We start from the raw sequence: 18,244 nt of genomic DNA, 5'->3' as shown, positions 1-18,244 counted from the left end.
CTGTTTTATATGAACTGGATTAATATAAGTTCCAATTTCATGTACATATATAATAATATTGAAAATAATAAATATTGAAAATTCAATTTTTTTGGTTCATATTTTATTCATATGGCTGCTCCAGGTAGAGTAAATCTGCAGGTAAAATTCACGTTATATGGCGGTTATATAAATGGTAAAACCGCAGTAAAATTGATTGTCAAATGACTCGAAAATGTAGAGTGAATTGACGGAAAAATTACCGCCATTTGACGAGCATTGTGACGTGTGTGAGCAGCACAGTACTATGCTCACATCCTATAGGTGGGAGCGGAATTCACTATCACATTAATAGGAACGAAACGGAAAATTTGGTCACAAAACCTAATCCGCCCATGCAAAAATGACTATGAATATAACCGCTGCAGAAAGTCACAATGACCGTAAAATGACTAGTAAAATGACGTGGAGCGTTTTTGCAGGGCAGCTTAGCGAGGCTGTAGTTTTGACGTTTATCGCTTAGTTGACACTTGTATAATACGTACACTATGGTTGAGAGCATTGTGAATGATAACTGTGATATCTTCTGCATAGACGTCAAAATTCCAAAGTGATTGGATCACCTGATTTGTATTTGAGTATCGCTGTCTCATTCTGTATCTCTTCTATCACCCGCTGAAGATAGGCGCCGCCATATTGAACACCGTCAAAACCCTAAAAAGTAGCCATATTGAACATCCTGTCAGGCATATGACAGATATCACTCTTAGTTATCATTCACAATGGTTGAGTGGCAGGTTAATGGAGAATTTAACTCCTATTATCATAGTGTACAAGTACAAGTGTGTTGACTTATCTTTCAAGCAGTCTGACAGGCACTCGCTGGATTCGGAATTACAGCCAATTCAAAATGGATACCATTACCGAATGCGCCGAATGATTGAAAAATTGAAAAATTCGAGACGATTGGTAGTCAAAAATGTTGTCGTTGAGACCAAAAATGCGACTAGACCTGAGATTTCCATCAGGTGAGCGAGGCTGTTTGTAGTTTTGACGTTTATCGCTTAGTGAACACACTTGTATAGGTACACTATGCCTATTATCCTATTTTTATCGCGAAGCAATGCTAGCTGGCGTGACTTGTTATAAGGAAACTTAATAGAAATGTTATCACTGGCCATGTTATTGCTGAATCTGAATGTTGATCAACTACTTTATTCCGTGAAGTACGTAAATAAAAACTTCTTGATATGTTTGACCATTCATGAACTCCATCTTGATTTTATTGAATAACTAACTTTACGTCACAATCTTATATATGCATATCTATGGATAAATAATAAGTTATATGAGCGATGTGGTAATTTTATATGTTATGTATATGTTTAATCAAAGGACTCAATTCTTTTCAATGGTATTCCTAATTCTCTAAGAAATGCGTAGGCAGCAACAATACGTCGTCTGTATTGCATACACAATTTAAATATATAAAACAAATCAAAAGTTAATTATGTGTAATATGTAAACAACTTTAAGCATCAGTACAAGTCACATACACAGACGGTGTATAATAAATATACATAAATACAATATGCTAAGGAAAAAATGAAAACATTTATATTTTGTTACTTTCAATGATGGTTACGAATGTTTTCTACTTTATGTTGTTTAACGAGAGCGCGATCAAAGAAAACAAGGGTCCACACATATCATGGAACTAATATACTATGCTTAGACTATAAGCTGGCTGCAAATGTATAAGAGGCCTGTGATAATTAGCAGCTGTTTTTCGTCAGCTACTTGCGACTTAACCCTTTTTTTTTGCTCGTCAATTTCCGAGACCAATGCATTATAAAATACATACTTGCAAAAACCTATCACAGTTCCAACGCTTTCACACTGACATCAAATATTTGCATGCGATTGCGACAGAGCTAATTATCCAACACACTGATTTATCCGTGAACTTTTTCAAACGATTTTAGGCTTGCCGTCGTTCGGTCTGTAGAACTCACAATTTGGCGCATTAAATTTCTTTACAATTTCCTTTGCAATTGACTTGCTATCTTTTCTTTTTTGATAAGATTAGTTTTCGCTTTACTTTAACGAATATTTTGCACATTTATAGTCTTGTTGTATTTGTTTTATTATAGTATTTTTTTATTTTCGTTTTAAACTTAAATAAATTTGCTTTTAATTCTTGGATGTTTTTTAAAAACAAATAAGTGGAGGAGCGGTTGTTGTTCAATCAGACACACTTTAGAAAGCGAAGAGCAGCAAGAAAGCCATCATAAGACAGAACAGACCCATAGCTTCAGACAAGGCGAAACCCAAAATAGCATATGAGAACAACTGTTGTTTCAATGATGGATTTCTGGCATAACCAATGATGAGGGAACCGAACACTGTTCCGATACCAGCACCTGTTTGTATTGGAAGTTTTTTTTTTTAAGAAATGAAATAAAAAAAGAAAAAAATTAGTAAAACTTATAAATGAAAGCGAAAAATGCTACAAGAAGACAGTGCTCCTGTTTAACTTTGTTTCTATATAGTCAGTCACAGATTAGTCTGAATTGAGTTCTGCACATAGTATGCAGCAAGCACATCGCACTAAAATTGCTGGTCACAAAGGATTTCAATAAACTCTCAATATGCCCAAACAAGCTTACCAAGAGTCTAGAGTTTCTGGTACCTTTGCCTCTTAATCATACAAATTTCCTGCTAGAAAATATATAGGTTTAAGTTCCACGCGCAACTGCATGTTTGATTTGAACTTTGACCAACTCTCAGACCTTCCCGAGGCTATGTTAGAGTAATCTACATTCCACCAATTCAACATGCCCATTTCCCAGTTAAGGGTTGTATGTATGAAAATAATTGGATAGAAAATACCCGTATGTGTGCCCCAGATGCTAGATTGCAACTGACTATTATGAAAACGTAGCAAATTCAGTACTAACTGTGGTTTCTGTCACATTATTTCGCTTGATTCGTCAATATATTCTTTTTCTTTTCTGCTATAAGATTCTTCCAATACTAACCGGAACCGGCGACACCGACTGTTGCAGCACCAGCACCGATGAATTTGGCAGCTGAATCAATGTCTCGAGTGACTGGAGAGGTCTGGAATGACCTAATTTGTGGCAGTAATGCGACGGGGGTTCTGTTCTGAGCGGCCAAAGATTGGCTCTGGCTAATCACAGCGCTGCTCAATGGTCGCAAATATTGCTTTGAGCCGTTGAGAAGCTGAAATTAAAGAAATAAAGAAATTTATAGATTGTCTCCAAAACATATGTATGTGCATTTAATATGCAAATAATATACACTAGGCTAGATCGGATGAACCCTTTTATTTTTTGTTGATTTGTTCTTGTTGGGAGGAGGTTCTTTTGAAAGAAAATATTAAAAGCACTGCGCAAAATAAAAAAAAACAAAAATAAAGAACTGTAAGGCGCGATAACCTTCGAAGAGATTTTAAGGGATTTAATTGTTGACAATTTGGGATATTGTTGTTGTAGCAGTGCTTCGCCCCACCTAACAGCTGCGACCCGATCACAAATTGTCATCAATATCCTCTAACGGGAGTCCAAGGAAACTTGCTGTTTAAACAGGGGTGGACCATAATGAAAGGGGTGTTAGAGGCGTTGGTTCCATATTACAGTAAGAGATGGTTGGTGTCATGTGGGGACACATTGCAAGCGGGGCATACATTTTGTATGTCGGGGTTGATTCAGGATAGGTAAGAGTTTAACCTGTTACAGTATCCAGAACGAAGTTGACCTAGTGACTCTCTGGGGAGTATGCCTTCCTCTTCCGTTTTGGGTACTGTTCTTTGAGTACTGGATTCACCGGGCAATTCCTGGCATGCGTGTAATGGAGTTCACCAAGGTCTTGCTTGTGTTTTTTGCTTCATACCGCTGAGTTCTCAGGTGCCGTATTTCCTCAAAATGCTTACGGTGATGACTCCTTCAGCCCCTAGGCGGTGATAGCTCATCAATCAGATGTCTGTTGGGATGCCCAGGTTTCTGGGTATTCAACAGGAACTGTTTGGTTAGCATCTCATTTCTCTCCCTGTTGGGGAGTATTCTCGCCTCATTATGTAGATGGTGTTCTGGGGACATAAGAAGACAGCCTGTGATGGTTCTGAGCGCAGTATTTTGGCAGGCCTGTAACTTATGTTGTTGTTGTTGTTGTAGCGATAAGGTTGCTCCCCGAAGGCTTTGGGGAGTGTTATCGATGTGATGGTCCTTTGCCGGATAAGGATCCGGTACGCTCCGGTACCACAGCACCATTAAGGTGCTAGCCCGACCATCTCGGGAACGATTTATGTGGCCACATTAAACCTTCAGGCCATTCCCCCCTCCCCACCCCCAAGTTCCATGAGGAGCTTGTGGTCGCCAGAGCCTCGTCTGTTATTGAAACAGGATTCGCCGCGGATAGGTGAGGTTGACAATTGGGTTCGGAGAAGCTATATATTGCGCTGGCAACCTGAAGGGTTGCGTTACACAACCCCTTGAATCTGGTATTTTAGTCGCCTCTTACGACAGGCATATCTACCGCGGGTATATTCTGATCCACTAACCCGCTGGGGCGCCTGTAGCTTATTCCAGTGGGTAGTTTTTAGGCTTGGCGACCATATAGGGGACGCGTAGCACGCAATCGGTTGGTCTCTCGGTCTCTCGCGATCTTTTCTGTGGTCATTATACCCAGAACAGGTCTGCAATGCAGACTTGACCCCAGCGGGTTAGGGGATCAGAATATACCCGCGGTAGGTATGCCTGTCGTAAGAGGCGACTAAAATACCAGATTCAAGGGGCTGTGTAGCGCAACCTCTCAGGTTGCCAGCGCAATATATAGCTTCTCCAAACCCAATTGTCAACCTCACCTATCCGCGGCGAATCCTGTTTCACTAACAGACGAGGCTCTGGCGACCCCAAGCTCCTCATGGAACTTGGGGGTAGGGAGGGAGGGAATGGCCTGAAGGTTTAATGTGGCCATATAAATCGTTCCCGAGATGGTCGGGCTAGCACCTTAATGGTGTTATGGTACCGGAGCGTACCGGATTTGTATCCGGCAAAGGACCATCACATCGATAACACTCCCCAAAGCCTTCGGGGAGCAACCTTATCGCTACAACAACAACAAAACCAACAACAACAACGCAGATATTGCTGTGAGTTTAGTCTCTTGAATCGCAGTAATGCGGATGTTGTGCCGCTTCATGAAATCGACTATCTCCGGGATCTTCCCAGTTAATCAATTACAGTTTAACTGCGGAATTCTGAAGTGCATAGGGGGAGACGTCGTCTTTCTGGGAGTAAGTGACGGGTTGTTGTTGTTGTAGAAGTGCTTCGCCCCACCTAACAGCCGCGACCGATCACAAATTGTCATCAATATCCTCTAACGGGAGTCCAAGGAAACTTGCTGTTTCAACAAGGGTGGACCATAAGGAAAGGGGTGTTAGAGGCGTTGGTTCCACATTACAATTAAAGAGATGGTTGGTGTCATGTGGGGACACATTGCAAGCAGGGCATACATTTTGTATGTCGGGGTTGATTCTGGATAGGTAAGAGTTTAACCTGTTACAGTATCCAGAACGAAGTTGAGCAAGAGTGACACGCGTTTCCCTGGGGAGTATGCGTTCCTCTTCTGCGAGTTCTGGATATTTTTCTTCAAGTACTGGATTCACCGGGCAATTCCCGACATAAAGGTCCGACGCCTGTCTATGGAGTTCACCAAGGACCTGCTTGTGTTTTTCCGCTTCGTACGGCTGGGTTCTCAGGTGCCGTATTTCCTCAAAATGCTTACGGAGATGACTCCTTAGGCCCCTAGGCGGTGCTGGTTCGTCAATCAGATGTCTGTTGGGATGCCCAGGTTTCTGGGTATTCAACAGAAACTGTTTGGTCAGCATCTCATTTCTCTCCCTGATGGGGAGTATTCTCGCCTCATTATGCAGATGGTGTTCTGGGGACATAAGAAGACAGCCCGTGGCAATTCTGAGAGCAGTATTTTGGCAGGCCTGTAGTTTCTTCCAGTGGGTGGTTTTTAGGCTTGGCGACCATATGGGTGACGCGTAGCACGTAATCGGCTGGCTAATTGCTTTGTATGTGGTCAAGAGCGTTTCTTTATCTTTTCCCCAGTTACTGCCAGCAAGGGATTTGAGGATTTTATTACGGCTCTGAATTCTTGGAACAATTGCGGTTGCGTGCGCACCAAAATGTAGATCCTGATCAAACGTCACACCCAAGATTTTGGGGTGTAGGACAGTCGGTAGCGTAGTGCCATCGACGTGGATGTTCAATATGGTCGACATTTGGGGCGTCCATGTTGTAAATAAGGTCGCGGAAGATTTAGTCGGTGACAATGCCAGGTTTCGCGAGGTGAAAAAACTGGAGAGATCAGGGAGATAGCCGTTTATTTTATTGCATAGCTCATCGATCTTTGGGCCTGGGCCTGTGGCCATTATTGTGCAGTCATCGGCGTAGGAAATGATTGTGACTCCTTCCGGTGGTGAAGGTAGCTTAGATATGTAGAAATTAAACAAAAGCGGGGATAGGACACCACCCTGTGGCACCCCTTGTTTAATTCTCCTTTGTTTTGATGTTTCGTTTCTGAATTGCACCGATGCCTGCCGACCACCCAGATAATTTGCGGTCCACCTTTTAAGACATGGGGGAAGGGTGGACCCTTCCAGGTCCTGCAGTAACGAGCCATGGTTGACCGTATCAAAAGCTTTTGATAGGTCTAACGCTACGAGTACTGTTCTATGGTGGGGATATTGATTCAAACCGCAATTTATCTGGGTGCTAATGACATTTAGCGCGGAGGTAGTGCTATGGAGTTTTCTGAAGCCATGCTGATGAGGGGCTAGCTGCAAATGTGCTTGGAAATAAGGGAGCAAAATGGCTTCAAGCGTCTTTGCCACTGGCGATAGGAGAGATATCGGACGATATGACTCACCTAGGTTAGCTGGTTTCCCAGGCTTTAGTAGCGGGACCACCTTGGCCTCTCTAGCGGTGATGGTAATTGGTGACGCGCTGAGTTTGTGTTTATGTGCACGTCTATTGGCTCTCCGTCTATCTTTGTCGACCGTAGGATGCATTATATATTGTCGACAGAAAGCGCTCGCGCATTTTTTCGCATCCGACAGCACCTTATCGCCAAAGGCGATGGAAACTTTGTCTTTGTGCTTAGTCGGATTCGATAGGGACTTTACGGTGGACCAAAGTTTACCTACACCGGTAGAAAGGTTACAACCTCTTAGGTGCTCTTCCCATTTCGCCCGCTTGTGTTCGTCCACAAGCGATCTGATGCGTTGGTTTATATCCCTTATTTGGGGGTCGCCTGGATCAAGCTGTCTTATAAGGTCGCGTTCCCTCGCTAAGCTCGCGGCCTCCGCCGGGAAGTGGGCCGGATTTCGTGAATTCTCCCGGCGGGAATGAAATGTGCCGAGGCGGATTCAATGACCTTACGGAAGGCACGCTCCCCTTGGCGGACATCAGTCGGGATAGGGAGGGCAGCAAAGCTGCTGTCTGTTGCAGATTTATATTCTTCCCACTTTTTTTTTTGAAGTTTATGAAATTGCGTTTTTCGGTGACGATGAAGTCGGCGGTACGCTTGAACGAAATAAGTATGGGCAGGTGGTCGGATGCCAATGTTACCATCGGCTGCCAGTTGACGCAGTTTACGAGTTCTGCGCTCACGATTGAGATATCTGGCGAGCTATGACAGCTTCCCACCATACGTGTGGGGGCGTCTCCGTTAATTGTGCAGAACGTCGTTTCGTCTAGTTGATCCGCCAACATCTCACCCCTACTGTCCGCCCGCAAGTTTGAATGCCATAGGTCGTGATGGGCATTGAAATCGCCTAAGATAATGCGATTGTTGCCAGTGAGTAAGGCCTCGATATTAGGGCGGTATCCACTGGGGCAACAGGTGAAAGGAGCGATGTAGATGTTGATGATTTCTAGATTTGCATCGCCTGACCGGACAGATAGGCCTTGACGTTCTAAGACAATGTCACTGCGGTCGATGCCAGGATCAAATATATGATATTGCACAGAGTGGTGTATAATAAACGCGAGGCCGCCTCCATTTCCGCTCTCGCGGTCTTTCCTGTGGACATTATAACCAGAGCAGGTCTGCAATGCAGATCTTGCTGTGAGTTTAGTCTCTTGAATCGCAGCAATGCGGATGTTGTGCCGCTTCATGAAATCGACTATCTCCGTAATCTTCCCAGTTAGTCCATTACAGTTGAACTGCAGAATTCTGAAGTGCATGAGGGGTGACGCCGCCACTCTAGGGGTAAGTGAGGGGTGACTACGCCTAGGTTGTGGAAGGCCAGGACGCAATTGCTGTTGTGGCCTTGGGACTGGGCGCCCTTGGGCAAGCATTGGGGTACCCGGATGATTTGGGTTTGCGACCTGGCAACATGGCGCGATGAAACCCGTCGAGGGGTTGCCGTCGCGGAGACCAGAACATCTAGGAAAGTGACACCACCCAAGGCAGGAGCTGCATTGAGCGGATTTCGCAAACCTATATATTCTGTGCTGGCAGACGGTGCAAACGGAGGCAGGGACTAAGAGTCTGTTTCCCTGACCTGCACGATTGCTGCCAGAAAAGAGGGGAGGAGAAGAAGACGGGGGCAGGGGCTGATGCTCAGCATTGCTACCAGCTCTACTACGAAGGTAGTAGTTATGAGTGGTATCAGCTGTTTGAGTTGTTGGCGCCGTGGGGCGCGAGCAGCAGCGGGTACTTGTTGTGGCTTGCTGAGCAGCGAAGCTGCTGGAAGGTAGTGGGGATACGCTTAGGCGTAGACTACGGGACGCCCTTGGGCGTGAGCAGCAAGGAGCCACAAAAGATTTATAAAATTTACGTGGACGTCGGGTTTTGGGATCAAGCCCAGAACAACCTGTCCGATGCAACCATCCCTTGCACGAGACACACTGAACAGAGTATGACCGTCCTAAAAAGATTCTTTTCTGGCAAATGCAGCAAAACCATTTCTCAGGACCGGGGTGAGGATACGGACCCGGATTGGGTTCGATACCTTCCCGGAGTAAGAGAATATGTAGCAGTCCTGCTGCAAGGAGCTGCTGGGAGGATGACAATTTGTGGGAGGGACGAAACAAATTAAATGGGGTCACACTGAAATGACAGTCCTTGGTCGGGAAAAATCCCGAGTCGCTCCGGTACATAGAACCGACTGTCTTGGGAAGCGATAAAACTTTGAGTGTGTAGGGGTCATAGAAGTTTGCGGAATGGCGTCTGACAAAAGCAAGCATTGAAAGCGCCTTAGAAATTGTGAAGCTGACGTGAGTGTTAAAATTAAACTTTGAGTCGAAGTATACCCCCAAGTCTTTAACTTCAAGAGTCGTACGAAGAAAGGTTTCTGCAATATGATAGGAGGTATGAAGTGGCCTCAGCAGTTTACCATACGTCACAGTGTGGCACTTACTTATATTAAGGAAAAGACGGTTCTTAACACACCAGATATAAAGCTTATTAATCTCAGATTGAAGAACAACGACATCATTATAACAACTGATCTCAGAATAGATCTTGAGATCATCAGCATAAAGCAGAAATTTGGTAGATGAGAAGCAAGAGCTAATGTCATTAATGAACAAGATAAATAGTAAATGGCCCAGAATACTGCCCTGGGGCACTCCAGAAGTGGCCCAAAATGGTTTCGAATAAACACCGTCAATATTTACAACATTACTTCTGTTGTGCAGGTAAGATTTAATCCACTGTAGAAACGTAGAGTGGAACCCATAACAAGCTAATTTCGCAATTAAAATTTTATGAGAAATTTTATCGAATGACTTGGAGAAGTCTAGGTATATTGTATCAATCTGAAAACCCCGCCTAAATTCCGCGTAGCAATCCTCAGAAAACACAGCGAGGTTCGTTAATGTGGCTCTGGCCGGGACAAAACCATGTTGATTGGCGCAAATCAGGTGTTTAATACTAAAGTAAAGCTTGTCATTGACAACACATTCGGAAAGCTTCGAAGTTGTAGACAATTTGGAAATAGGCCTGTAATTAGAACAGTTACTTTTGTTGCCAGACTTAAAAATGGTAGTGACGGATGCTTTTTTCCAGTCATCAATAAAAATACCCGATGCCAATGATTTATTGACTATAATCATTAACGGTCGTACTAGCGAAGGACAATTTTTAAATAGAATAACTGAATGATTGTCAACATCAGTTCTGGAGGAATTTTTAAGTTTTTTAATCCCCTCAACTATGTCTGCCTCAGTGAGGGTAAGTGACCCAAAATTATTAGCGGAGGGAGACTTAATTAACTTGTGTATGTTATCTGTATCTTCCACAGTTAAATCATTATCTGTGATAAGGTTCGCCGAGAAGAAGTCAGCAAAGAGATTAGCAGCCTCATTAACAGTGTTGGCAGTAATATTGTTGTAGCTTACTGATTTCGGTATGCTAGATACGCTCTTCATGGAGTTAATGTAATTCCAAAAGTTCTTCGGATTGCTCTTGATGTTAACCTCTAAATTTCTGACGTACTTAGCATATAAAGACTTATTAAGATTGTTAAATTTTTTTTTATAAACAATAAACAGATCACAAAATCGACGCTGATTAGTAAACTTATATTTTTTAAAGAACTTGTTTCTCAAATTTTTTAGATGTTTGAGCTCACTATTGTGCCAGGGAGATTTATAAATTTTATTTTTATATACCGGCACGATTTTTTCGCAAATCTTCTGAATTTCATTTTTAAATACATTAAAAGACTTTCCAACTTCACTTTCGCCAAGCATAGCATCCCAATCAACTCCACGTAAAGCAGAATTTAAACGATTAAAATCACATCTTCGAAAATTGAACGATGTTTTCATATTTGATGTAGGAATACAGAAATACTTAAAGAACTGAATTTCAAGCTTTAAGGGCAGGTGATGCAAGTTTGGTGGCGAAATTGAAGACGCAGGTTCCGAGATAACAAAACCAATATTATTAGTTACAAAAATTAAATCAAGAGAGCGATGTAAGGAATTATGGAAACTATTAATTTGAGATAAACCAACCCCTCCAAAATTATCAATAAAATACGATTCATAAGAGCTGTTTTACACTGTAATCCGCATTTATATTCATTCATTCATATTTAGTCTGATAAATGTAAAATTTGTAAGGTACTAGTCCGATCATTCCGGGAACGAGGTTCTCGGTGGAAGGCGTAGAGTAGATGGCATATGGGGAGAGTGAGATTGACGGGTAAAAAGAGGTATAGAAAAGGGGATGAAGATGGAAACAGGGCGAAAAAGGAATCAGGAGCTAAATTAAATAAAACGGATTACCACCTTTCACATTGCCATCAAAGCCGGCCACCATATTAAAAGTGCTATTTTGTCAAAGGCAATGAGTGAATGGCAATTACTTGTTTATTGCTCACACTGAAATATGAAGAATAGAAAAAAAAACCAAATAAACATAATGTTGGAAATTTTTTTCAAAATTTTTCGGAAATGGGGACAGACGGAAATGATTTCTTGGTTGTGAAAGTTATGCAATATGTATGCAGATAGAAGCGTGTTGTAAGAGGTTCAAACACATGATGCTGGATCTCCCCACATAAGGGTATGTAAGTTATATAAAAATTTCGGTAACGCTTTACAAGACGCACCACCTAATTTTTATCGAAAATTATCAAAGGTGGTATCAAAAGACGCGTCTCGACCTCCGTTTTAAGAATCCGAAGTTATTTACAAAAAACCGTAAAATGACCCCGAGAGGGTCCGAAATTGGGTCCCGATCCAGTTTTTTTTGCACAGAAAACTTTTCTGCGTTAGCGGCCTTCGGGCGCGCTTATAAAAAATTACCCTGGGTGGGTCCGACACCGGTTTGGGGTCAAAACTAAATGCGCTCAGAAACCTTTCTGCATTAATGTGCGTGTGTGTACAACAAATCTTGCAAAAAAACAACAACCACATGAAAATTTGAACCGATTTTTTTCTTATATCTTCTGATAGAATTAAAAATTTTAATTTTCACTTTCGGATTCTATAAACGGAGGTCGAGACGCGTCTTATGATAACCACCTTTGATAATTGTAGATAAAAATTAGGTGGTGCCCCGTCTTATAAAACGTTACCAAAATTTCACACTATGGACATATTAAATCTAAGTGTAGTCCTAACGAAGCGGTCAGTGCAACCTATATGTAATTGGTTTGCTCACAACATATTTTCGAATATGTGTGTTTCACTAATTTCGGTATGATGTATTAAAACGGTTCCACCGGAGTTATGACAGCTTCATGTAGGGAATGCGTAACAGCATGTAAAGTTTAACTTGATGGTTAGGACATTTCTGATTTAAGCCAACGATATAAATCTATCTATTACCAACTAACAATCTATTATTTGAGTTAAAAGCTAAACTGATATCTTAACCTTGTTCAATGTTTTCGAACAAAGAATTATTTTAGAAGTTGTTTACTCCCTATGTATAAATATATTCTAATCTAGGTTTTCTGTAAGCAGTAAAACGAGTTCTTAACGTAACGCAGTTATATTGGCTACCAAATCTTGATCAAAATCAAATCTTCGATTGTTACGAGATTCGTGTATGGACGCGTAAAGAAAAAGAACGTGGTCACATAGTAAACATTTTATTAAAACATGTATAAGCTATTTTAGCCATTTCTATAATAAACAAACTTCATAGTGTATTGCTATGTACAACACCGCTATATAACCTAACCTCAACTATTCTTATGTAATATTTCACCGCAAAATATTAAAGTTCACCTCATATTAAGAAGGGCAAGCGAGGAAAATTAAAATCGATTTACCTAGTTACTTATGTAATGAAATTATTGGTTAATCCAAAATCTACTCGAAAGCATAAAACATATATTTAAGATAAAAAAAAATATTTAATGAAGACTTACAACATTCCTGGCGACGGGGGCAATACGGGATACTGTTGACACGAACATTTTGTGTATGTCTTTTTGATGGATCAACCAAAAATTGAAGCTGGCGCAGTGCTCTGTAAAAAGATAAAAATATGATCAAACCATTTTTATTTTATCATGAAGTAATTAGTGAGTGTCTACTGTATATTTAGGAGAAAATATAATTTTCTTTTTTACTGCCGCAAGAATTTTTTCTTCACTTAAACCGCTTGCAGTTACGTAACTTTCTAACTACTAATAACTTCTCATCTTTTTCTCTATAAGCTTATTAATTATTATAACCATAGGTCAAAGCCTTCATATATATATGTCCATTTAAATAACACCAATGTTATAAATATTTTAATTTACAATTTTTTATTAAGATTTTGTTACAAAATCGCCAATTCCTTTCGCAATGCTGCGCTGGTCTCGATCCTCTGTGACAAATTCACCGCAATCATTCGTTGGATGTTCGCAGTCATAGCGTTTCATTTCCATTTTAGCTCCCGAATGGTAGACATTTTTCACACATACACACGCATAGCAAGATGGCGGCAGCCACCACAGGAAAAATTTACATTTCTTCGTTTGAAATCTACACACTTTCTACCAACTCTATTATATATAAGCAGATTAGTGCCTTTAACTTATAATAAAAGTTATATAAACTTCAAATTTCTGAACACTTTAACTACACTAAGGCATTGATTACTCAATCAATCGTTGGTAGCATATTACAAAATTGTATTCTCTCTAGAGCTAATATTTTATTCTGCACTCACTTCGAACAAACCCTTACAACAGTGGGTCGACCTAAAAATTTGAAAGACGAATGAACGAACCAAGTGTCTTCCCTTAGGATGGTGAATCTGGTTACGTGATATTGGCTGTGGTAAGATGTAAAAAAGGCACTGCCAATTTGAGAGCATCGAGAAACATAGGCCAAGGTTACATATACAATAATTATTGTAACCGTGGGAAATATTTACCACAAATCACGCACAGTAGATTGCACATTCGGGAGTTCAAAATTGCTTCGTTCGGCGCATCTGCGTTACAGTTGACTGGTTGAGCGGATGAAGGAAAGGGAGAAAAAACAAGAGCTAAAGGAAAATGACGAATGAATTGCCCATAAAAAACAGCTGATCTTTTGTTTACATGCGTGAACCAGATACGGATAGGGATTTAACATGCAAATGCAACAACAATGTGAACCACATGGATGTGGATGAAGGTGTGTATAGAAAGTCTTCTATACATTTTCGTGGGTATTTGTGTTTATTTTTTCGACTGTATTTAATTAATAAATTCTCTGTCCAAAATCACAGTTGCAATAGGTGCCTAAACCGCATGAATAAGTTCGAGACAATTCAAAAAACTCCCTCATAGAAAACATTAGGCATGCATTTTTGGCTCTTGTTGTCATTTATCCTCTTTGCAGCGTGAACGATAGCCGACCGTATGCGCCACCATATTGAACATCCTGTCAAAACGATGTCATAGCGCTAAAACAAATATTTTTGAAAAATAAAGATGTTGCATGCGCGAACTTCGGTGGAAAGCAGCGGAGCTTCACAAAAATCGAATAGGTCTCGTTCACCACACCACAAATTTTAATACAATTTTTAACATAATTTAAGCACTCAAAATACACTGATTGTAGTTTTGAGTGTAAAAATGTAAATTCTGAACATTAGCTGAATAAAAAGTGTACAAATAATTGTTAAATAATAAATACAGATAGTGGTAGTTTAAAACATTCTGCTATGGTGAGTGGTGAATGTGACCTACACATTATTTTTCGTTTTGTAAAGGTTGCTTCACATTATTTTTTGTTCATACGACATCTTTATTTTTCAAAAATCGTTTCTAAAAAGTAGCCATCTTGAACTTCCTGTCAGGTAGTTAACGGACAAGATATCAGTATATCAAAGAAAAAGATTTTGGCAAAACGTTCTATGAAAATTCAGCATAAGCCAAATGCTCTATTGCTACATGCACTCAACGTGTTTATTCGACTGTTTGGCAGTACTTTGATATTTTAAAGGTTATTTAATGAATACAAGTTTTTCTTTTAATATCATAGTAAAGTGTGAAAAATAATTTGAAAGTCCTTTGCCTTAAAATTGAAGAATAATTGTTTCATTTGTCAGATGGCCCAACTCTCCATTTATAAAGTTTCTATCACTAAACTGACGGAAACATGTTTCCAACGTATCAATGGACGCTTTCAGCGCCACAAGTGTGAATCCATCGTTGAGTAATAGTTTTCTGAACGCACCGTTGAGTATTTATAATCCACTCAACGGTTAGGATTTTATGTTGTTTTTGTTGTTGTAGCGATACGGACATTCCCCGTAGGCCTTGCCAGATGTCCCCACTTTCGGGGATTTGTCCCCGATTTCGACGATTTGTCGCAGCGTCCCCGCTTATACTCTGAATGTCCCCGCTTTTACGATTTACCAGCACTCATGTTTTGTAGAGTACATGTTTGCGTATACGTACATACACGCATATATGTGCTTTTGTTGCTGACAACACGAATACGAACTTCGGAGGAGTCAATCGCAATGGAAAAAATAACACTTTTCACAGACTACAAAATCTCAATAATGCTGAATTGATTGAGATCGGATGTTCCGCACATATTATACACAATTCGACCTTCATGGATTGGAGCCGTTTGTTCTATTTGATATCAATGGAATTGAAATCCTTTTGCGAATTCGTTGAGACAGCTTATAAAAATCTGCTCAATCATTGTAAAACGCGCTGGTTAAGCCTTTCCCCTGCAGTCGACAGTACTTTGAAAATGTTTGAGGCCTTGAAACCTTTTTTTTTTTATCTCAAACCAAACCAGCTGCAATGATTGAGCGTTTTTTTAATAATGACCTTAGCGAAAGTTATCTATTATTTGTCCATTCATTTATGGCTTTGGTCTATTCAAAAATCGCTTCTATTGAAAAAAAAGACAATAGCATTTTAGATATAATTTCAGTTTACGATGATCTCCTATCAAAAGTGGATGAACGACAAATTTGGCACAATTAAGAAAAGATGGAAAGGACCATGCTTGCCACGAATTTTTAGCAAAAATCGATATAGTTTATTGTGAAAAATTAGAATAACTGAAACTTTGACGGCAGGGTTTTCGGAATTCAGTTTTCAAATGGTTGGATTTCTAAACAGATCAAAACTTGCAATATAGTGAAGTAGAACCATGCCTCTTTTATTTGCTTGAAAAAAAGTGACCATCAATGATTCTTTGTTACATGATCAACTAGTAAATTTGACAAAATTTTTGGAATCCAAGGCCGATGATCACGATTTTTTGCACAAAAATCTGCAAGCGCCAAAATGGCTACGTTCAGCTAAAAAAGATCTCGAAGGATATTCGCAAGTGCTCAAAATTGCTCAATTTTTCTATTCGATACAATGTCACAATGCGAACTGCGAAAGAATTTTCTCCTTAATGAGCTCGCAATGGACAAAAGAAATAAATCGTTTGGCTGTTGAAAATGTTTAAGTTTTCAGATTTTACATGTCTCAAATTCCAAAAAATTTTAACCCGTCCTGAGAATACTGAACTTTTGAAAAAAATCAGGAAGTGCTGACAGAAAAAGAGCACGAGATTCTTGAAATTAGAAGTAAAAAAAAAGAATGTATTGTCACGGATATTAGCATAACTAAGCTATACCATCACTAAAGCGATGCTAAGGCATGCTAAGCGATATTTACGTCAATAATCAAATCATGTATACACATTTATAAGGCAGCCGAGAGATGTCACACACATATGCATTTACTTATACGCCTATGTGTGCGCGAGAGACTGTAAACTACAAACATTCACATCAATAATTCAATCATTATGTATCTAAATAAACGAATAAATAATTGCGTCTACACATATGTACCATGTACGAATACGAGCAGCGGAGAGTCAATGCACTAACACATGCATATATCTGAGAAGTTTGAGAGCTACTGGACTAGTAGATTCTGGAAGCGCCTAAAAGATGTATAAAATTGTGCAATTTTAGTTATAGTTGAGAGCTCATGGACATTGCTAGTAGATTCTAGAAAAATGCGAACGAGGAAACCAAAGAGTATAAAAGGCAACAGATGTAGAGGCGCTGTAATTCAGTTTGAGTTGAGCAGTCAATCAGTTATTGATTAAGCACGCGATCTGGCGGCCAATAGTAGAGTTTCATTTGAGTTATCAATCAGTTTGGTTATTAAGCCAGCGAGTAGCAAAGTATAAGTGTTATTGTGAAGTAATTTAATAAAGGTCATTTTTCCATTATTCAATATTGGAGTTATTTATTCAACAGTGTAGTGATACGAACTCAGCAGAGGATTGCAAATAAGAGGATTTAAGTAAATTCGTTACAATTGGTGTCAGAAGAGGAATTGTTGAGTAAATTCCGAAGATTGGGAATACAACTTGGACATGGCAAAGTTCAGTGAATTAAAGATCCATCAACTGAAAAAGGAGTTGGAGAACCGTGGATTAAACACAACCGGCAATAAGATCGAACTTCAAGCACGGCTACGAGAGGCAATGGAATTAGAAGGAATTGACGTGGAAGAGTATGTCTTTCATCTTGATGGCGATGAGACAACAAAATTGGAGGAGAAAAATGAAACACCGCAGACAATGGCGAACAGAGACTTGAACATGATATTGGTTGCAATATCGGCACAAATGTCCGAAATGTCATCGCAAATATCCACCAACATGTCATCTCAACTAGAAGAACAGAAAACGTATATGTAATCACAGATGGAATCCCAAGATACACGAATAACATCGAAGATGGAAGAACAGAAAACACACATGGCGTCACAAATTGCAGAACAATTAAAAGAACAAGAGGCACGCATAACATTACAGCTCGAAGCACAAGAAGAGCGTATCTCAACAAAGCTGGAGGCACAGGAAACAAAATTCTCATCACAGCTGGAGGCTGTTAGTGAACGACAAAATAAAGTGGAGGCCGAGATGGATGCTTTGAAAGATCGGATTCAGGAGTTACAATTGAACCGTCCAATCACTTCAACGTCTACTCTGAAGGTAAAATCCCCAACGTTTGATGGTTCTGTTCCATTCCAGGTATTTAAGCTCCAATTTGAGAAGACGTCGGCAGCGAACAACTGGAATGCTGAAGATAAAGTTGCAGCTCTGTTCGTGGCAATTAAAGGGCCAGCAGCCGATATCCTACAGACGATTCCCGAAGGAGAGCGGAACAACTATGAAGCATTGATGGCCGCTGTCGAGAGACGTTATGGAAGAGAGCATAGGAAACAGATATTCCAAATTGAGTT

At 40.2% G+C, this 18,244-nt stretch overlaps 1 protein-coding gene across 3 annotated transcripts; it reads right to left on the bottom strand.

Moving 5' to 3' along the window:
* Positions 1–1,221: 1,221 nt before the first annotated feature.
* ATPsynC (ATP synthase, subunit C) lies at positions 1,222–13,813 on the bottom strand. Of its 3 annotated transcripts, none has more exons than XM_067761141.1 (4): positions 13,699–13,813; positions 12,908–13,008; positions 3,021–3,225; positions 1,222–2,402 (listed from the first exon to the last, which is right to left on the bottom strand). In XM_067761141.1, the coding sequence occupies exons 2-4, from the start codon at positions 12,953–12,955 to the stop codon at positions 2,239–2,241; spliced, it is 417 nt and encodes a 138-aa protein (XP_067617242.1). In that variant the 5' UTR covers positions 12,956–13,008; positions 13,699–13,813; the 3' UTR covers positions 1,222–2,238. The 3 variants fall into 3 exon arrangements, with proteins under 3 accessions (XP_067617242.1, XP_067617243.1, XP_067617244.1); XM_067761142.1 differs by lacking the exon at positions 13,699–13,813 and adding an exon at positions 13,286–13,440; XM_067761143.1 differs by lacking the exon at positions 13,699–13,813 and adding an exon at positions 13,076–13,199.
* Between the last annotated feature and the right edge of the window lie 4,431 nt (positions 13,814–18,244).

Source organism: Eurosta solidaginis, chromosome 1 (assembly GCF_040869045.1).
Source record: "Eurosta solidaginis isolate ZX-2024a chromosome 1, ASM4086904v1, whole genome shotgun sequence".
NCBI lineage: Eukaryota > Metazoa > Arthropoda > Insecta > Diptera > Tephritidae > Eurosta > Eurosta solidaginis.
This window is presented reverse-complemented; position numbering and strand designations above follow the sequence as displayed.

Bases quoted from the DNA above. Each gene is read 5' to 3' on its own strand.
- ATPsynC (XM_067761141.1), bottom strand. From the start codon at position 12,955: ATGTTCGTGTCAACAGTATCCCGTATTGCCCCCGTCGCCAGGAATGTT. The intron at 3,226-12,907 runs GTAAGTCTTCAT...CTTTAATTTCAG, and splicing joins CCCCCGTCGCCAGGAATGTT to CTTCTCAACGGCTCAAAGCA. The intron at 2,403-3,020 runs GTTAGTATTGGA...CAATACAAACAG, and splicing joins AGTCGGTGTCGCCGGTTCCG to GTGCTGGTATCGGAACAGTG.